The sequence below is a fragment of the Podarcis vaucheri genome (assembly GCF_965113315.1).
Source record: "Podarcis vaucheri genome assembly, chromosome: 1".
In the NCBI taxonomy this organism is placed as follows: domain Eukaryota; kingdom Metazoa; phylum Chordata; class Lepidosauria; order Squamata; family Lacertidae; genus Podarcis; species Podarcis vaucheri.
The window spans coordinates 134,161,468-134,183,201 of record NC_138759.1 but is presented as its reverse complement, the minus strand read 5'-3'; the positions used below and the strand labels follow the sequence as shown (position 1 = coordinate 134,183,201).

General features: G+C 41.7%; 1 protein-coding gene and 1 long non-coding RNA gene across 3 annotated transcripts in view; one reads left to right on the top strand and one right to left on the bottom strand.

The window, feature by feature from the left end:
* The window catches only part of LOC309525592, an 83,402-nt gene that overhangs the window by 2,221 nt on the left and 59,447 nt on the right, over positions 1 to 21,734 (bottom strand). The window contains exons 1-3 of one of the 2 annotated variants that reach the window (XR_014216447.1): positions 17,497 to 17,554; positions 16,561 to 16,611; positions 101 to 173 (exon numbers count right to left, since the gene is read on the bottom strand). This is a non-coding gene — a long non-coding RNA (uncharacterized lncRNA). Of the gene's footprint in view, positions 1 to 100; positions 174 to 16,560; positions 16,612 to 17,496; positions 17,555 to 21,734 lie in introns of those variants that run through there. The other variant, XR_014216446.1, reaches the window with a different exon arrangement.
* DRC11 (dynein regulatory complex subunit 11) overlaps positions 1 to 21,734 on the top strand; it is a 97,963-nt gene that overhangs the window by 48,877 nt on the left and 27,352 nt on the right. The window contains exons 7-11 of the mRNA XM_082236523.1: positions 1,259 to 1,343; positions 7,373 to 7,513; positions 8,422 to 8,497; positions 14,010 to 14,116; positions 15,383 to 15,475. Of these exons, the coding sequence (XP_082092649.1) occupies positions 1,259 to 1,343; positions 7,373 to 7,513; positions 8,422 to 8,497; positions 14,010 to 14,116; positions 15,383 to 15,475 (502 nt within the window). The remainder of the gene's footprint in view (positions 1 to 1,258; positions 1,344 to 7,372; positions 7,514 to 8,421; positions 8,498 to 14,009; positions 14,117 to 15,382; positions 15,476 to 21,734) is intronic.

Here is a 21,734-nt window from a genome sequence, read left to right as displayed (position 1 = left end):
ATTTTTCAAATGCATGCATTGAAAGGCAGTAAAAAAAATAAAAAAGAATAATCTGGCATGACTTCTAATATTTAAGTTAAATACAAAATTGGATCTGTACCTTATATTTGTTCTTCTTTGTTAGAAATAATTCTGTATGTAAAAACCATTTCCCCCATCATGTTAAAAAAAATCTGGGAAAGAAAGAGCCATTTACTGCTCAGCTGTGGGATTTACTCTGCTAAAAGTTGAAAATAAGGGAAAGAGAGATGTCCATTATTGGGGGAGATATTTCACGTTAAGCAGATTCTGCCCCTTGCCCAACACTTAATTTTTATGGACAAGGAGAACTTTGCAGAACCAAGGGAATGACTTCAGAAGAATGAAACACAGAGTTTCATTTTCCACATGTCGACAAACAATTACTGAAAGGTACTGTATGGGCACTGAGCTTGTCAGAGAATTTCTGAATTAGATGGAACAATGTATGAATGCAATTTCAGGAAGCTAACTTACATAAAAATGTGGTCCAACATCTCATTCTTACAGTTTTGCCTCAGTAATTTAGAAGATAGGATGAAATGCATGGTACATAACAGAATAAGACTTAATGTAAATGATGTTTAGGGCAGTTGCAAGAGAGTGATCGCAAGAACCCTTTAAGATGGGAGCAACCCATCTCCATTGCATACATTTGGAATAGAGAGAACACGGCTTGCCTTAGAAAAGAGTTGCATCCAGGTCTTGCGAATATACAGTGGTGCCTCGCAAGACGAAAAGAATCCGTTCTGTGATTCTCTTCGTCTAGCGGTTTTTTCGTCTTGCGAAGCAAGCCCATTGAAGGATTAGCGGATTAGCGCTATTAGCAGCTTTTAGCGGCTTATCTGCTGATCGGATCAGCTGATAAGCGGCTTAGCGGCTTAGAAAAGGGGGGAAGGGGAAAAAACCCGCAGGAACTCGCAAGACATTGTCGTCTTGCGAAGCAAGCCCATAGGAAATTCGTTTTGCGAAGCACCTCCAAAACGGAAAACTCATTCGTCTAGCGAGTTTTCCGTCTTGCGAGGCATTCGTCTTACGGGGCACCACTGTATAGCTGTCTCTACCACATCACACTTCATCTCTAGTTATTTGCTTCGCCTGCCCACATCAAACTGCTTTTGAGTAGGAACACCATTTTGCTGATTAGCCATATATAATTATCTAACCGTTTTGAATTAATACTTAAAAGCAACATGTGGCTTTGTGCTGTTTTTGAAATGGAGCCTTTTATTTCACACAGGCACATGACAGGAAGATTTCCGGATTACCCTGACGAAGAACAAGGCGGTTCAGCTGTTCTTTTTGCTGAAAAAACTCCAGAGGAGGTAGCATTTGTTTCAGACATAAGGTTAAAAAAGGATTATTATTTATTCCCTTTTTGAAACAATGTATGGTAGGCCCACGGCGTTTCCGTGCACTGCTCTGGTTCACCAGAAGCGGCTTAGTCATGCTGGCCACATCACCCGGAAGCTGTACGCCGGCTCCCTCGGCCAGTAAAGTGAGATGAGCACCTCAACCACAGAGTCGGCCACGACTGGACCTAATGGTCAGGGGTCTCTTTACCTTTACCTATGGTAGGCCCAGATTTATAGTACCAAATTTGATCTTACTGGGTTGGATCCACAGGTGCAGCCAAAAAGGATATTGTTGTTGTTGTTGTTTAGTCGTTTAGTCGTGTCCGACTCTTCGTGACCCCATGGACCAGAGCACGCCAGGCACTTCTGTCCTCCACTGCCTCCCGCAGTTTGATCAAACTCATGCTAGTAGCTTCAAGAACACCATCCAACCATCTCATTCTCTGTCGTCCCCTTCTCCTTGTGCCCTCCATCTTTCCCAACATCAGGGTCTTTTCCAGGGAGTCCTCTCTTCTCATGAGGTGGCCAAAGTATTGGAGCCTCAGCTTCACGATCTGTCCTTCCAGTGAGCACTCAGGGCTGATTTCCTTCAGAATGGAGAGGTTTGATCTTCTTGCAGTCCATGGGACTCTCAAGAGTCTCCTCCAGCACCATAATTCAAAAGCATCAATTCTTCGGCGATCAGCCTTCTTTATGGTCCAGCTCTCACTTCCATACATCACTACTGGGAAAACCATGGCTTTTACTATACGGACCTTTGTTGGCAAGGTGATGTCTCTGCTTTTTAAGATGTTGTCTAGGTTTGCCATCGCCTTTCTCCCAAGGAGCAGGCGTCTTTTAATTTCGTAACTGCTGTCACCATCTGCAGTGATCATGGAGCCCAAGAAAGTAAAATCTCTCACTGCCTCCATTTCTTCCCCATCTATTTGCCAGGAGGTGATGGGCCCAGTGGCCATGATCTTCGTTTTTTTGATGTTGAGCTTCAGACCATATTTTGCGCTCTCCTCTTTCACCCTCATTAAAAGGTTCTTTAATTCCTCTTCACTTTCTGCCATCAAGGTTGTGTCATCTGCATATCTGAGGTTGTTGATATTTCTTCCGGCAATCTTAATTCCGGCTTGGGATTCATCCAGCCCAGCCTTTCGCATGATGAATTCTGCATATAAGTTAAATAAGCAGGGAGACAATATACAGCCTTGCCGTACTCCTTTCCCAATTTGGAACCAATCAGTTGTTCCATATCCAGTTCTAACTGTAGCTTCTTGTCCCACATAGAGATTTCGCAGGAGACAGATGAGGTGATCAGGCACTCCCATTTCTTTAAGAACTTGCCATAGTTTGCTGTGGTCAACACAGTCAAAGGCTTTTGCATAGTCAATGAAGCAGAAGTAGATGTCTTTCTGGAACTCTCTGGCTTTCTCCATAATCCAGCGCATGTTTGCAATTTGGTCTCTGGTTCCTCTGCCTCTTCTAAATCCAGCTTGCACTTCTGGGAGTTCTCGGTCCACATACTGCTTGAGCCTTCCTTGTAGAATTTTAAGCATAACCTTGCTAGCATGTGAAATGAGTGAAATTGTGCGGTAGTTGGAGCATTCTTTGGCACTGCCTTTCTTTGGGATTGGAATGTAGACTGATCTTCTCCAATCCTCTGGCCACTGCTGAGTTTTCCAAACTTGCTGGCATATTGAGTGTAGCACCTTAACAGCATCATCTCTTAAAATTTTAAACAGTTCAGCTGGAATACCATCACTTCCACTGGCCTTGTTATTTGCAGTGCTTTCTAAGGCCCATTTGACTTCACTCTCCAGGATGTCTGGCTCAAGGTCAGCAACCACACTACCTGGGGTGTACGAGACATCCATATCTTTCTGGTATAATTCCTCTGTGTATTCTTGCCACCTCTTCTTGATGTCTTCTGCTTCAGTTAGATCTTTACCACTTTTGTCCTTTATTATGGTAATCTTTGTACGAAATGTTCCTTTCATATTTCCGATTTTCTTGAACAGATCTCTGGTTCTTCCCATTCTGTTGCTTTCCTCTATTTCTTTGCATTGCTCGTTTAAGAAGGCCTTCTTGTCTCTCCTTGCTGTTCTTTGGAAATCTGCATTCAATTTCCTGTATCTTTCACTATCTCCCTCGCATTTTGCTTGCCTTCTCTCCTCCGCTATTTGTAAGGCCTCGTTGGACAGCCACTTTGCTTTCTTGCATTTCTTTTTCATTGGGATGGTTTTAGTTGCTGCCTCCTGTATAATGTTGCGAGCCTCCATCCATAGTTCTTCAGGCACTCTGTCCAGCAAATCTAAATCCTTAAACCTGTTCCTCACTTCCACTGTGTATTCATAAGGGATTTGGTTTAGATTGTATCTTACCTGTCCAGTGGTTTTTCCTACTTTCTTCAGTTTAAGCTTGAATTTTGCTATAAGGAGCTGATGATCTGAGCCACAGTCAGCTCCAGGTCTTGTTTTTGCTGACTGTATAGAGCTTCTCCATCTTTGGCTGCAGAGAATATAATCAATCTGATTTCGATGTTGCCCATCTGGGGATGTCCATGTGTAGAGTCGTCTCTTGTGTTGTTGAAAAAGCGTGTTTGTGATGACCAGCTTGTTCTCTTGACAGAACTCTATTAGCCTTTGCCCTGCTTCGTTTTGATCTCCAAGGCCAAACTTGCCAGTTGTTCCTTTTATCTCTTGATTCCCTACTTTAGCATTCCAATCCCCTATAATGAGCAGAACATCCTTCTTTGGTGTCACTTCGATAAGGTTTTGTAAGTCTTCATAGAACTGGTCAATTTCAGTTTCTTCAGCACCAGTAGTTGGTGCATAAACTTGGATTACTGTGATGTTAAAAGGTCTGCCTTGGATTCGTATCGAGATCATTCTATCATTTTTGAGACTGCATCCCAGTACAGCTTTCGCCACTCTTTTGTTGACTATGAGGGCCACTCCATTTCTCTTACGGGTTTCTTGCCCACAGTAGTAGATATGGTAGTCATCCGAACTGAATTCGCCCATTCCCGTCCATTTTAGCTCACTGATGCCCAGGATGTCAATATTTATTCTTGCCATCTCATTTTTGACCACATCCAACTTACCCAGGTTCATGGTTCTTACATTCCAGGTTCCTATGCAATATTTTTCTTTACAGCATTAGGAGACCCCAAATTAAAATTAAAATCTCATCTGGAACTCAGAGGTCTGAACACAGTTGCACTAGGGCTTTTTTATCCCCCTTCCTAACTCATATTCTCTTTTTTAAAAGCTTGTTACGTGACTTCTGTATTAGAGAATTTGATTCTGAGGCACAGGTTACAATTTCTAGACGCCAAACGGTTCCTCTGCAGAGTCCTTTAATGAGATCTGCCAGTCAAGTCACATGAAGGTTCCACACATGTATTAACAATTTCTGCCACATTCCAGGAGCCATTCCCCATCCCATCCCACATCTGGAAAGCAATGCGAAAACCAGCCTAAAGTATTTCTATACCCACAGAACGCTAGGCGTTCAAATCTCCGTCGGGGTAGGCAGCATGGTGCCAGATGTTGCTGGGCTCAAAGCTCCCATCGGCCTTGAGCATGGACTGAAGGCTGGGGCTCTCTGGGGGCACCACGTTGACTATCCCTGGTTTATGCTACTGGCCACACTTCTTCTTCAGCATGTAATTACGTACAGTGGTACCTCGGCTTACATATGCTTCAGATTACATACGCTTCAGGTTACAGACTCCGCAACCCAGAAATAGTGCTTCAGGTTAAGAACTTTGCTTCAGGATGAGAACAGAAATCATGCTCCGGTGGCGCAGCGGCAGTGGGAGGCCCCATTAGCTAAAGTGGTGCTTCAGGTTAAGAACAGTTTCCGGTTAAGAACGGACCTCCAGAACAAATTAAGTACTTAACCCGAGGTTAAGTACTGTGTACTGTGTTAACATTGCCCCTTGACAGTGTTCCAGAAGTTACTGTTTCTTTGGTAAAGACTAGCCTACAGAAGCCCATGTCATAATAAATCTATTCATCCTAAAAGAGCCACAAGATTATTTAATGCCAGCGTTTTGGAATTTGTTACATATATAGGGACACTCAGAGTTGAAGATTTGCCAGTGGGTGTCAAATATTTAGGAGATACAACTGTAGAAATGAACCTCACTCAGCTGCTGTGACCTTCTAATTTCTCCACTTCTCCCAGGATCCCTGGGATCCTGGCCACGGCACCATTTCAACCCTTGACACTTCTTCTTGTTCTTCCTCCCGGTTCCTTCCATGCCTGTTTCCCTCCTCATATGCTTACTCAAATATTTACAGCTCTTTATAGTTAGCATTTATATCAAAGTGCTTCACGCATATTATTATATCTGTAATGCTTAAATTGGGTGGGAGTCCGTCCTCCCTACAAAATGGGCTACAGGGGTCAAGAGAACTGCCGGGAAATGTGGGGTGGGGGGAAGAGAGGGGGGTCGTTTCATAGTGGAGAGAGATCTTGCGCATGGATCCTGCTTACAGGTTTCCCCATAGGCTTCTGGCTGGCCATTGTGGGAACAGGATACTGGACTAGATGGGCTATTCTTACGCTCTTGTGTTTTTATTTTTCCTCTGAAATAATTACAAGTGTCATCATTTCCATGTTACGGGTGGGGTGGGGGGCTGAGTGCCGGCTGCTCTAGACAAGCCACCCTGGTGAATTTGTGACGGATGATATGTGACCCTGGAGACTCCCATGTGCAGCTTGGACTATTGTCTGCTTCTCCAGGCAAAAGATTCCAGGTGGGAAGGAATCTACTCAGTTTCTTACTAGAACCCCAGATCCACCAGGTGCAAAAGACAGGCACTTGGAACTAAAAATTCTGAGCCTAGAAGTTGATTTTGAGTACCAGCATTAAACAGAGCTCACAGCCCTTCCACAGGAAAATTCAGTTCTGCTCACCCTCTTCCCCAAGCTTTTAAAATAAAGGTAAAGGGACCCCTGACCATTAGGTCCAATCGTGACCGACTCTGGGGTTGTGGTGCTCATCTCGCTTTATTGGCTGAAGGAGCCGGCGTACAGCTTCCGGGTCATGTGGCCAGCATGACTAAGCCGCTTCTGGCGAAACCAGAGCAGCGCACAGAAACACCGTTTACCTTCCCACCGGAGCGGTACCTATTTATCTACTTGCACTTTGACGTGCTTTCGAACTGCTAGGTTGGCAGGAGCAGGGACCAAGCAACGGGAGCTCACCCTGTCGCGGGAATTCGAACCACTGACCTTCTGATCGGCAAGTCCTAGGCTCTGTGGTTTAACCCACAGTGCCACCCGCGTCCCAGGCTTTTTAAATATCAGCAGTATAATTTACTTCATTGCATGTAGGGGTGGCTAATCAGATCATCAATTTGCTTTGATCAGCCAGAGATCTATCAGTAGATCCTGATCTGCCTTGTGCCCACTCCTGATCACTGTTCAAGGAAAGCACTACTTCCCACTCCCTTTTAAGCCTATAGGCCTTCCTGCAAGGTGAGGCACATGCCTGTCTTTTCTACCCATTGCTGAGCAATGGGCTGCTGCAGGAAGGCCTCCAGCAGACCTAGTGCCCTCCAGAAGTTTTGGACCAAACTGGCTAGTTTTCATGTTACAGTTATTCTGCACCAATATCTCTAGAGTAATCTTTTTAGCTATAGGCAAAAAATGAAAAAGTATTTTTAAAAATAGCACAGTAAGAAACACATATCAGAAAACAGGAGACTGATAACGAATCTGATAGTGGTAGCAAGAGCATTGATTGCTAAAGGTTCCTTCTTTGGAGGAGTGGCTACATGAAATGTTATGTTTTTATTGTGAGTAAAATAATAGCGATGATTCGTTTTTGCTCAGGGTGGACTGATCTTGGTGGCTGAACTCTATATCATTTAGCAAGAAAATATTCAAGATAACATAAAGTTGCAAGGGTTAACTATGTTATGTTTGTTAGATTTGTTGGCTTGATAGCTGGAACGAAGCTAGTTGTTTTGTTTAGACTCCTTGCTTCATTCTGCCAGGTGGCTGCTGAAATAATTGCTAAAGAAGAAGAAGAACTGAAAAAGAAGAAAAAGAAAAAGGGGGAAAAAGAAAAGAAAGAAAAAGGGAAAAAGAAGAAGCAAGGGAAAGAAAAAGAGCCGAAACCAAAGAAGAAAGAGCAGGCAAGAAATGCTAATGCACAACTCTTATCAAATTTTGTTGATTCAATTAATGTTGGGTAGAATCTGGATGAGAACTATGTGTACACTTTGAGACCCACAATAAGCTTCTGCTTAGGCTTCCAGCCAGCCTGGAATATGAGCCATATAGACTCTCAGAGGATGTAGAGAGGTATATGTACTTTGGAACATCCAAATTTTTTGCCAAGGCTTTACAAATTTGTATAATAAAACTTAAAGGGAGAATGGGAAATGGTTTACCTTGTAAAGGTCGGGAAGTAGAAATATAAACCACTATTATTAGCAGTATTCTTGTTATGATTATTTTTAATGCATGTAATGGCTGCTCACTAAACACAGTAAATCAAACTGAACTGAATCTGTCGGAGGCAGTAAGAGTCTGAATATCTTTTGCTGGGAATGGCGGGTTGAAAAAGTGCTGTTCTGCTTGCAAGCTTCCCTCACATGGGCACTGAGAGAACAGGATGGTGGGCTGGATGGACCATTGGCCTGACCCAGTAGACTCTTCTTTTATTCTTTTGAGCCCCTAATTCTTTTTACCAGATCATAGGGACTCCAAAACACCAGCACCTCTAGCTTTGTTAACCCCATCCACTCAACCACAGTTTCCAGAAACTGATGAAGAACAATACTGATTAGGTTGGGAAAAGAAAACTTATCACTCCATGAAATATTAGACAACAAGGATGTCTTCTGGACATCAGTGCTCCAATTTCAGCCGCCATGAGAGTGAAATTGGAGCACTGATGCCCTGATGAAAGGAAGTGGAATCTTGTTGTATGGGGACCACTGATACCATCCACTATTGATTTTACCTGTTTTGTAACATCAACTTTTAATTGTCTGTGTTTCTAAGTTATTGAGGTCAAGGTTTTCTTTTGTAAATGAAGGAAGAAGAAGAAGGTTGGAAAATGTCACCTAGTAATTTTCTCCCGGTAATGGAAGCAGGAAACAACAAATACAAAGGCAAGTAGAGAAAGCATAGTTAGCGTAAATGTTGACTGTAAAATTTAATGCATGATATTCAGGCAAGTCTGTGGATCCAGAGTATACTCCATTGCTGGGCACAATCATGACAGCACAAAACCATTTAGCATGTGCCTAATTCAACAAATGAAAATGTAGGTTGAATATTCAAGCTTTAAGACATGCCTAATGAGATATATTTATGTGGGTTCTTTACCATAATATGTAAGCAAGAGTCCAGAAATACAAATGGGGATATATATATATATATATGCAGGTTTTGGTGTCTTCGGGTGTCTTCCCGTGTAAGAGTCGGGGTGTCTGGGCGACGTTTCGACGAGGTCTCACTCGTCATCTTCAGGCTGGTGCTTTCGGCTTCTTGTTACTGGAACAGAGCAGAATCTGGTGTTTGAGTTCCTATAAATACTGTTGAGGGGTGTGGTGTATAGCCTCCAACGTTCTGGGCAGAGAGGAAGTTCCTAGATTAGTGTGCCTTTTCTTCTTTTGTTCCTTAATTACTTGAGGGATATCTTGAGTGATTTCATGAGTGATATTCTGAATACCACTGGGTGGGTCATTAAGTGTAGATTAGTTGCTAAAGCTTTCGTGTCTTGACCTCTTGAGCTTGTGAAGAGTTTTTCTGAGAAGATGGCTGTGCTGCATTTAGTTGTGCAGCACATGCAGCACTGTGCTGCATTTAGTTGTGCAGCACAGACGAATAAATGCACGCATCGCAGAACACAAGAATGCCGTCAAAAAAGAAGAAAAAACTTCCTCTCTTTTCCAACACATGAAAGAAACAGGACACGAAATTAATTTTGCAGATTCCAAATTGCTCTTTAACATGGAACATCACCACAAGAGAATAATCATGGAAGCCATCGAGATAGAGAAACACCCTCACAACATGAACAAGCGTGACGACACGTCCCGCCTGCCAGACATCTGGAAATTAGCCCTCCCCACAAAAACCGACACCAGAACCAGAGGCACACAGAACGCCGTCACCAATCAACCACACCAGACCCAAACCCAGACCCTCTCCACAGACATATTACAGACTCCATCCAGTAGCCAAACTATAGTGACACCTCCGGATGCTGCACCCCCCTGCAATCCCTACACAGATCTGGCTGGCACAAGGCACAAAACCACAGCTCGCCCCTATACACGAAGCCAAGCCAGAGCACAACTAAATGCAGCACAGCCATCTTCTCAGAAAAACTCTTCACAAGCTCAAGAGGTCAAGACACGAAAGCTTTAGCAACTAATCTACACTTAATGACCCACCCAGTGGTATTCAGAATATCACTCATGAAATCACTCAAGATATCCCTCAAGTAATTAAGGAACAAAAGAAGAAAAGGCACACTAATCTAGGAACTTCCTCTCTGCCCAGAACGTTGGAGGCTATACACCACACCCCTCAACAGTATTTATAGGAACTCAAACACCAGATTCTGCTCTGTTCCAGTAACAAGAAGCCGAAAGCACCAGCCTGAAGATGACGAGTGAGACCTCGTCGAAACGTCGCCCAGACACCCCGACTCTTACACGGGAAGACACCCGAAGACACCAAAACCTGCATTCCTGTACCCGTGAAAATCTACGAAAGCAAATATATATATATATATATATATATATATATATATATATATATATAATGATTTATGTTTTAAATATGCATCTGGGGATTTCAGAGCAGCTTAACAGGATATGGTATGGTGGATTTCTTCATCAAACAATTCCATTTGTCACATAGACACGGTGGCAAGAGGAGGGTAGTGTTAATTTCTTGAGACCTAACTGAAAACAGATGTGTGCTTATTTCCAGGAGTTGCCAGTATAGGAACTCCCACTCCATTGTTATAAAAACCGTACATATATTAGAGGAGGCCAGCACAACTTGTGATCTACCGACCCAAATATCAGGCAGCCCACCAGAAGCGTCATAAACCTGCATTTCTTGGGCTGGAAAAAAGAGCAGGTTGTCAAGAAGCTGAAAGGCCAGGGTAGGGCTGGAGGGCTGCATTTGGCTTCATTATGAGTCACAGTTTCTATAAGACTATGCTTGGAGCTGGGAAATTGTTTGGTGGGACAAAGGAAGGCAGCTGCTGAATTTGCCTCTAGCTTAATTTTCCTGCTTGGGATGATTACATGTGGAAATACACTAATGTCCCCAAGCTTTTACTGTTTAATACAGGTGGTGTGTGATACTTGAAGTGTTATCCTAAGTTAGTGTGGGTGTGGGAATGTACACACACAGAGATATATACAGATGGGGGTTGTAAAAAGTGAGGTTAGAAGGAAAGGAAATGCAGTAAAGATTGTGATAATTAAGTTTTTAGAAGAAGTAATTCACAGTTGTGTGAAACTGTTGAATTATGGTCAAATGTTTTGGTGCCATCACGTGTGTACTGACTGAGACAAAGAATTTTTAGCGTTTTTTGTGTCAACTGGCTTACTAATGCCATGTTAGTGTCATGAAGAACTGTTTTGTGAATTGGACTTCTGGGGAGGAATCATGGTGGATTAGACGTCTCTTGTCAACACTCCATTGACAAAGATAATTATGCGGTGATTAATAACAGCCAAGCCATAAATCTTGGTTATCACATTATCTCTGGAGGAACAGAAAAAACAGGGAAACATAGAATCATAGAATTGTAGAGTTAGAAGGGACCACCAGTGTCATCTAGTCCAACTCCCTTCAATGCAGGAATCTTTTGCCCAACGTGGGGCTCAAACCCACAACCCTGAGATTAAGAGTCTCATGCTCTACTGACTGAGCTATCCCAGACTTCCAGATTCTAAACAGCTAAGAGGTGTTCCAACTGTGATAAATTTTCATTTTATTGTGTCCTCTTTTTTGGCCTTCCAGTTTCTGCAGATGGTGGAAAGGGTCTGAATCGCCTGACAGACTTGAGCCCCGCAGAGAAACAGGGGGAAGCGCCAAGGCGAGGCGCACCCTCCAGAAAGCCCTGAGAGGGTGCTTAGGGTGTCAAGAGGTCCAGAGGCCCACAAAAGGGCTCTCCTGCAACCCCCAAATAATCATAAAATAATAATAAATAATAAAAGTCATGGCAAAACAATAACAATATTGAAAAATACAAGGAATCCTGTCCATACGATTATATTTGTAAAACAGATAAACATTTGGGGGGGGGAAGGGAAGAGAAGAAGAGAAAGGAATGTTGGGACATTGGTATATTGTGTGTGTTTTGTGTTTTTATTACATTCCTTCCGAAATTCAAGTACTAAAACTAGATGACTTTGCAGATTTTTTGCAAGATACTGTCACAGCTATGAACATATTTCACATTTATTTGAATAAAGGTTACCCTATACATACCTTACTAGTTATAATATGTGAACATTGTGACCTTAACCTTCTTACCATTCCTTTGAGGTAGAGTGAAGTCTTTGCTTGCCTTGTCCTTAGAGAAATGGTATCATTCATCTGGTTACATATAAGTACAATAAATAAGTTCTTTCTTTAAAAATCCAGTGTGGTCCATCAATGAATAACAAATAACTAGGTCCTAATGTCCATGTGAAAACATAACACTCCAAACCTGCTGACCCACCCAGAAAACTCTGTAAAAATCAAATAATCTATATAATGGTCATATTCCCCATAGGCTTAAAGTCCAAACTCTGGTAACCCTGATGGAAGTATCTTTTTAACCACTACCGTTACTAATACTGCATGCCAGCTTTCTCAGCTTATATATCTCAGTGCATCCATCATATTATTTAAAAGCTTAAGAGCAACTTTTAAAAATTAATGCTTTTCAGCATAACCCATTTTGGTTGCATATGAGAAAAACTCACTAAATGTTTGTTTTAAGAACCTAGGAAGAGTCTCCTGTTCTCACAGTGGCTGAACAGTTGCCGTGAGGATCCGAGTGAATCCTCACAGGTCAAAGTGGCTGTTCTGTAGACATGTTATTACTGTAGAGCAAAGCCTCCAACTTGTATAGTATTTACAAATATATACAACGTGAAGGTCTTTTGAGGGGTTCACAGCATTAGAGGGTCCTGCTTCTTCCATAGCCACAGCCTTGGATTCCAGCAGAAACCAGGCATTGTTCTGTCTCCCAGCTGCAGTTTCTCACTTCTAGTTTTCACCCACATCTCTCTCACACACACACACCCATTTCGCGTCCAGCACAGAGCCACTTCCTTTGTTGCCTTACTGGCCTATACTTAGAGGGCCATTAACTCACCAGGAAGCTAGCTTGGCTATTCCAGGAATTAAATCAGTTCTAGATCCAGGAATTAGAAGGGGGCTCGGGAATACAGCCGCCGCCACCCCCCCCCCGGGGAAAAACTCATAATACTATCAACCTACCTGATTAAGTCACATATTTCACAAAACAGGGCAACCTTTGCAGGGGTGCGGGGGTAGTGCAGTATGGCCATGTTTGATTAATGCCTTTGCTGATCCCGATCAGTGACTCAGGAGAAACAAAGTAGATACTCAAACATATTTTGCCAGGACAAATTTGCCCTGCTGATTCCTGTGTTCAGCTTGCAATACTGGCATTTGGTGCCAGTCCTTCATTGTGCAGCTTAGAACATTACAGAAGAGGAAACATGGGAGAATCAGGAGAGGTGAGCTGTGCGTTTTAAGTAGTATTACCTTCTCCTCAATATTCTGGGCATAAAGCTTGGCCAAGGACAGTGGTAGGAAACCTGATCATGAACTCATGGAATCTTACTCCAAGGTGATTGACAAGCATTCTCAAACCTATTCTTTGTAGGCACACAGGGAATGAGCAGCAGTCTTTCTCATTTTATTCCAACAGCTTTGCAGGGATAGGCAGAATTAAATCATAATGGGGGAAATTATAATATACATCATAATAAGACCAAAAAAACCGTGAAGAAGCATCTTCCATGCATGATATTTATAACTATAATATGCCCCAAGTCTCCTTTGAACTGAGATTCAAACAGGCCTTGTACACTAGTATGCTACTGGTGCTTTGCCTTCACCAAGAAGACAGATGTGTCATTCTTTTCCTCTTCTTATGGAGGAGTTAAAAAGGTTGTTAATTTCAGCTTCTCTGTTGTAGGGTTCTTTTTAAAAATAATAATAATCTACTGACAATATAAATTATGAGTAGGCTTCATTAAAAGCCACAAACCTACAACAGAACAGCTGAAATTAAGCAATTTTATAACATTATATTTGCCATGGACTATATAAAAATCAGTCTAATACAATTGCAACTAAAAGTTGAAACTTAATCATTACAGACACCGTTAGTTTTCCATTTCAGAATATGATTTCATGCAGTAAACTTGATGAAGGCAGCAGTGCTTCTGAAATCCGTGGGACTTACTCCTGAGTAGAGATGTATAAGCGTGTGGTGTAAAGATGCTAGGGCTTGTTACTGTTATCCAGTTGTCAGATAATAGCAATATAAACATCACTGTAGAGCTACTTTAACAAAATATAAAACAAAGCAAAAACGCCACTCTCTTTTTTGCTCTTGGATAATAGATGTTTGGCAAAACAGAGATGAGGGATGGAACTTCTCACAGGAATATGACCCTGAACTGATCAAGGAGGAAAAGAGGAAAGAAGTTGAAGAAGAGATCAGAGTACAGGTGAACTTTGAATAGCAGGCCACAAACACTGGCTGTTGCCAAAGAGAATTACTGAGCATTTATATAGCACTTTAGGACATCGCATGCATTATCTCGGGTCTGATCTACACATGCAGTGGAATGAGGCGAGAATAAGATAATAGAGTCCTTAGGTGACAGAACAGATTGTACCATAAATTTTCAGGTTGGGATCAGATTTTTAATGCTCTCCTATGTAATCAAAAAGAATTAGCAGGGAGAGGTGTGGGATAAAACTTTTCTATTTGATATGCCAGTTTTCATCTTGAACGTGAAGTATTTAAATCATAATCCCCCATCTCTATTCTCAAGTAGAGAATATACCACCTCAGGAATCTTGATGCCCTCATTCTGCTAAATGTGTAGATCAGTAATCTGCACAACAAAGATCACTTGCAGAAGCTGGATTTCTAACGGAGATTAAGGGCGGAGACTCTCGCTGCCTTAGTGGCTTGCCTAAGGCCACCTGCTCTGTAGTTGCAGAGTAAGAGTGAAACTGTAGACTTCCCAGTTCACACCCTTAGCCACTAAACTCCACCAGCTCTTTTGCTATGCTTCCCAGGGCCCTCAGCACAATGTAGAATTGGAAGAGATTACTTCATTCCCCGCATGAATGCCATAGTAGTTCCTGAGGTGCTTAATCACCTCAACATATAGCCTAGAACCTCTGGGCAGCAGCTGCACTGCCCAGGAGACTCCATTAATTTCAGACCAGATACAGTGGTACCTCGCAAGACGAATGCCTCGCAAGACGAAAGAGTTTTCCATTTTTTGAGTCGTTCCGCAAGACGAATTTCCCTATGGGCTTGCTTCGCAAGACGAAACGTCTTGCAAGTTCTTGCGAGTTTGTTTCCTTTTTCTTAAAGCCGCTAAGCCGTTAATAGCCGCTAAGCCGCTAAAAGCCGTGCTTCGCAAGACGAAAAAAACACAAGACGAAGAGACTTGCGGAACGGATTAATTTCGTCTTGCGAGGCACCACTGTATGGACTCTGGATAATGTGAAGTCTTGGATGAAAAGAATTCACAAGGGATTGGTCGAATCTGATAAAAAATATGCTTGATTTTGCCATTAGCAGGCTTCCAGTTCCTGCCCTTCTGCCTTAGCAAAAACAAAAATATACATGCCAAAATTGGATAATGCATGTTGTTCGCCTATTTCCAGCATATGATTTGTATTTTCTGGTTAAAGAGTCTTTAGGAGTAAAAAGCATGCCATTCCAGACTCCCTGTATATATCTATCCAAACAGGTTGATGAGCTAATGCGCCAGGAACTGAAGAATTTAAAGTTAGCTGTGGATAGAGAGATAGAGAGAAAAGGCCAAAAAGGCAAAAAAGGAAAGGTGAGTAGACGTTTATAGCTATATTAGAAGCAGAATTACTAATTAACTTTGAACCAGTGCAGACACTGTTTTCTACAAGTTAGCAGCAGAAATAACTGCTTGTGGTTTATATTGCTTCAAACAACAGTGAGATGTAGCCAAGAGTTTTTGTTGGCATATTGGATGTGGTTTGCCTGGAGCGAGACAAACCGCAAGGCCAGATTCAGATGTAATGGCAGAAGTAGGAAAGGAGCAAAGTGTCTGTGATTTTTCCTGTGAGTACCTGCACACTTAGTCATAGTTTTACTCAGGTTTCTGTGTAAACTGGACCTGTTTCTCAGCGATCCATAGGGCAGAAATAAGGAGACAGCTTTTCACATTCCTGTGAACTTTTATTCTTAATGTCTGCTATCTGTCTTCTTCTTCTCCATTTCTAGAGTTAGCTGTTCTCCAGGACAATTTCTGCTTGAAACAATAATACAGGTTTAATTCACCAAGTAGTTTATCTCAGAAAAAAAGAGTTAATTCAGTTTGTAATGAAGAGCTTTCTACAAGAAAAACATAACTCACAACAGTCCATAGGCTCATAAAACATTAGTTCCACTTTAAATGCTCAGATAAATGTCAGCTACTGGGAGCTGCTGCCAGCCTGAACCCAACACCTAAAGCAGTTTGAGTTAAATAGAATAATCTGCACTTACAGTTTTCATATCCATGAAACAGCTGGTCAGCTTGGAAACATACAGAATCTATGGATGTGCCAGGAAGACCTTGAAAATAGTATGCCTTTGGGAATGCGGCAAGTTGAAGAAGGGAAATAAGCCTCAGCATGCTGTGAATGGGCCACTTAATAATAACAATAATAAAAAAATAATGTTATTATTTATATGCTGCCCATCAGACAGGCCACTCTGGGCAGCTTCCAGCAAAACATAAAAACACAATAAAACATCAAATTTTAAAAACTTCTGACAATGTGTGTGTGTGAAATGCCAGGCAATGAAGAGCATGGCTCTTTAAGTGCCAGAAGATGTTTCATAGATTTTGATGCTTCATGGTTTTATCCATGCATATCTGCACATGCACTAGAGACAAGGTGCACCCACGCACTTACTTTGAGATGCAGCTTCAAGAGATCCTGCAGAGAGAGCTGATAACTTACAGATAACAGCAGCAGCAAGGCATGATCGGAAGGCAAAAATAAAAATAGGAACAGAATGGGATAAGTGATTTACCATGGAGAAATAACAACTCTCTCTCTGTGTGTGTGTGTGTGTGTGTGTGTGTACTTTATTGTGTGCTTTATTGAAATGAAAGAAAAGTAGCAAACAGAAATTTGTCCAGAAAAATAAAAGCAGTAGTGTATGTTACATCAAATAACAGTAAGTTCTTCTTTCATCTACAGTGGTGCCTCGCAAGACGAAAAGAATCCGTTCTGTGATTCTCTTCGTCTAGCGGTTTTTTCGTCTTGCGAAGCAAGCCCATTGACGGATTAGCGGATTAGCGCTATTAGCGGCTTTTAGCGGCTTATCTGCTGATCGGATCAGCTGATAAGCGGCTTAGCGGCTAAGAAAAAGGGGGGAGGGGAAAAAACCAGCAGGAACTCGCAAGACATTGTTGTCTTGCAAAGCAAGCCCATAGGAAATTCGTTTTGCGAAGCACCTCGAAAACGGAAAACTCTTTCGTCTAGCGAGTTTTCTGTCTTGCGAGGCATTCGTCTTGCGGGGCACCACTGTATAATGACTTCCCATCTACCACTTATTTTGTCAAGCGCACTATCCATTTTCCTTTGTTAATTTTCATTCATGACTTATTATTCTGTTAAGTATTCACAGTATCACAGAAGGCATTCAAGGAAACAACAACAAAATAGAGGCCATCCCTTTTATAATAAAGCACTTGGGGTATGTGCAGTTCCGAAACATTTGCCCAAGTATCATATCATCAGGTACAAGCAAATATATATATATATATATATATATATATATATATATATATATATAGTAGGACATTTCAACAAATGTAATGTAAAAAGGACACACCTTATTTGTAAGAAACTCTTATTTAAATCAGTTCTCCTGAGATAAGTTTCTCTGTTCGTCAGAATTCAAAAATAGTATAAAATGGTAATTTAAACCTCGGAAAGCTGTGTAAAATGAAAGCATTCCATGCAAGTCCAGTATTTTGCTCTGGGGCAGCTTGATAGAAGGTTCCCCCTACAAGTGGAAGTGCAAAGGAACAAAAACACAGCTGTCTTTCTGTATTTCATATTTGCCTTCTGCTTTCCATAAACAAGTTCATACTGAGCAGGGCTCCCAACAACGCCAGCTACACCAAGCCATCGTTCACTTAAACTTATAAAAGCAATACAATGAATATATCAAATTCATAAAGATAGCACACAAAACAGTTCCATAAAATTTTTAAAAATGAATGATAGTAATAATAATAATTACTACCTAGCAAATTATCAATTAATTTTCTAATCCAGTAGCATTGCATTAGACTAAATAAATAACACAAATAGTTCTCAGTGCAGCAACTGGACTGTGGAAAAGTTTCCCAACAGAGATGGCAAATAAAATAATTTCACTAGCCAGAACCAAACAGGTTTGAAGGAAAGATCACTGATGTCAAATGATTGAAAATCATGTTGGATATAGCTAAGAGAGGACCACTTTGCAGGTGTCAGAAAACATGTCTATTTTGCTGCTTCAGCAGAAAATGGGGCAAAACTGGAAGATACTTAAGTAGGTGGTTTATTGTTTAAAATTTGCAATAAAATATTTTTTTTAAAAAAAGGAGGGATTTGGGGGCTCTTAGAAAGGCCTTATTTCATTTTATACCCACATTTGGATTGACTTTGAAATAATCTGAGCAATTCCCGATTATTTTCTTAGGAGGTAGCTTGATTTATTTGATTATTGCATAGAGTTTGGGTTTCATGGACTTAGAATTTGAGATTTCAGTGAAGAATTCAAAACACACATATCCACCAACACCTTGATTACCCCCCCCAACAAAAAAAGTGCATGCGTTCAACAGAAAAAGCCACAAAGAAAAAATCAAATAAAGATGCAAATAAAGAGGACTGTTGCTAATTAACTGTTTTGATATGTTTTTGTGGTTTTCATTAAATGTGTTTCATTAAATTCATAAGGGGGTTAAAGAGTTTCTCTCAAAAGGAAGTTTTTCTATGGCATGAAGCAGAGCACGTAGGAAAGCCACAAACAAAAATATTTTCTCAATCTCTGCTAAGCACATGCCAATTTTCCCGTAAATCTTGATGTTAATTAGAAAGACTTTTCCCACAGCATACTGTATATAAAACTTCCAAATTACTCTAGTGAAGAAATTGCCTTAAGGAAGCTAACAGTTGGCCAATATGCTGAACATATGCTCATTGTCTATGTAAGCAGAAATGATCTAATCTCCATGATGTGATCATTTTTAAATTAGGGAAAGATAATGGGCCAAAAGATAATAGGCTCTAAAGAAAAGAAACAGGGATGGGGAAGAGGAAATTGGGGCATCTTCAGTGTCTTTGCGGTGCTAAACAATACTTTTGTGTTATGTATCCCATAAGAAGCTTTGATTACTAATACCAGATGCATGCATAAAAATGTTACTGTAATATGTTGTTGTTGTTATATTTGTAAATCCAGTTTGATATGTGATATACTTTCTGGTGCTGCCCAAATCGCTTTAATGATAGAATCCAATGTTGTATCAGTAGAGCTTCTATTTATTGATTAACTGATACCTCAGACTGCCTCTGTGTCTGTCTGTCTGAGAGAGAGAGAGAGAGAGAGAGAGAGATCCCTTGCGTCATAAGATGTTCTGCAAGTATCCAAAATGTCTTGCTAATAAATGTGCATCTGTCTGATAACAGATGGTAATGTGATTCCTGTTGGGCCTTTCCAAGTTCAAAGACAGGACTATGGGATCACCAAGTGAAATTGATTCAAGTCAATGGTGGGTGGGGCTGGTGCCAAAACTGGATAGGACCCAAGGCAACTCCACACATCCATCCATTTACACACACAAGCACCCACCTCATTCATTGGCTTTCTCAGTCACTCATAACGCTCAGAATCATTGGCCATTGCAGATCACCGGCCTTCAATGAATCAGTCACTTTCCTCAAATCAACAGCCTTTTAGTTATTACTGGTTTTTTTTTTTTTATTAAATCTATATACTGCCTTCATCTGAAGATCACAGGGTGGTTTGCAAGATAAAAATACAGGATAAAAGCACAAATGAATAGTTAGAAGAAAAGCAAAACAATAACAATAACCCCCTTCCCACAAACACATTTAAAAGGTGGTAGAATATTAGTCAGCCAAAGGCCTGGTTGAAGAGGAACGTTCTCGCCTGGCGCCTAAAGATGTATAATGAAGCTTTTTAAGAAGTTGTTTGATAGCTCTGTTGTTTCATGTTTTTTCAATCATTCCAGGAAGTGCTGTCATTGGGAATCTTGCCCCCACTGCCTCCTTCATCCACTGCTTCACCAGTTCCTCAAAAATGGCTTTTCATGCCCTTAGGCAGACACAGTTTTATTTTGTCTTCGACATTTTTAAGCCTAGCAGGAGAAAAAGAGTGGTGGTTGGGGAAACCGTTGTGCCAGAGTCTCCAGCTGTCTCTTCCTGGAATGAATGAAATGCTGGTAGTTGGGAGCCAGCATCAGGCTACCTGGGCCACTATAAGTGATCCTGGCAGGCTTTCACCTTCAACTCCCCCCCCCAACTGCCAAAAAAGCAAGAAGGGCGCTGTAGAGGTGTGTGCTGCAGTGTCTGGCTTGTATGTCACTCTGCTGTTTCTGAATGTCACTGCTGTTACTCAGAGGAGGGCAGAGGTTGAGCCCAAAGGCTGTCAGGCCAGTGGAAAAGACTCTCAGGTCTGGCTCCTGCCGGTGGGCCACCAATTCCCTGCTGCCTTAACACTGTTCCAGGCAAAATCATGTAATACAGATGGCAGGGAGTTGCTGTTGTGGCAAACCCCCTCTTAACTACTGCTCAGGGTTTGGTTTTTATGAAGAAGACTCTTCTAGGGAGAAGCTAAACAGATAAAAGGTTTTATTTTACAGAACAATTGGTAAAACAAAAGATGTGTTAGGAGATAGAATTCTTTCAAGAAACAGATAACTATCTGTCCTCTCTCTCTCTCTCTCTCTCTCTCTAATTTGGTGACTGTTTCCTGCCAACCTAGCAGTTTGAAAGCACGTCAAACTGCAAGTAGATAAATAGGTACCGCTCTGGCGGGAAGGTAAACGGTGTTTCTGTGTGCTGCTCTGGTTCGCCAGAAGCGGCTTAGTCATGCTGGCCACGTGACCCGGAAGCTGCACACCGGCTCCCTCGGCCAATAAAGCGAGATGAGTGCCGCAACCCCAGAGTCGGTCACGACTGGACCTAAGGGTCAGGGGTCCCTTTACCTTGACCTTAAAGGCTTCTCAAGGTGGTAAACACATAGCTTCTTTTCAGTTATTTCAGTTCAGCTCCTTAAACTTAATTGTATAGTTGTTACATCTTAGGTCTTAACATTTGGATTCTGATACTTTCTGTTAGTTTCCCAACCTTTTTTAATTAACACTCCTGGGACTTTTCTGGTCGGATGACAGCGCCAGGGGATCACTACACCCCTCTTAAACAATGCCAGGTCTTCTTGTGGTCACTTAGCATGGAAAGAGGTTTTAAGCTCTTGTCCTTGCTTTCAAGGCAAGGCCTGCTTGGTGTGCCAGCTGTGAGACTGGTAAGGGTGCTCTTCTCTGTTGAGCAGTACTTGTAGTGCCAGAAGCGGAGGGGACAGGAAAATGTGATAAATTTGAGGCCCACAATGTCTCATATGCAATACGGCACGTGCTGCTGAAATCTTTGTATGTCCCAATTAATGAGATTGATGCAGTGATTCACAAATTGCAGCCCAGACCACACAAGTGTCCTGCCAGCGGGACTGAACTTCACCTTGAAAAATGAAGGCTGTGTGTTGGAGGATGCTTCCAACATGTCTCCTCAAGAGGGAGGAGGACCATGTAACATTGATCCCTCCTGAAGAACATGGAAATAATCACAAGGAAATAATAACACACCAGTATTTCCTGGCCCAGCCCATGCTGCAATTCCTCACCAGTGTGTAGCCAGAACAGTCCCACATGAGCCACTGCAGACTGGGCAAAGGGGAGAGAAGAAGACTCAAGGGAAATATTAAATGTTTTGGGAGTTGGTCAAGAAAATACAGGTACAGTGGTACCTTGGTTTAAGAACAGCTTAGTTTATGAACAA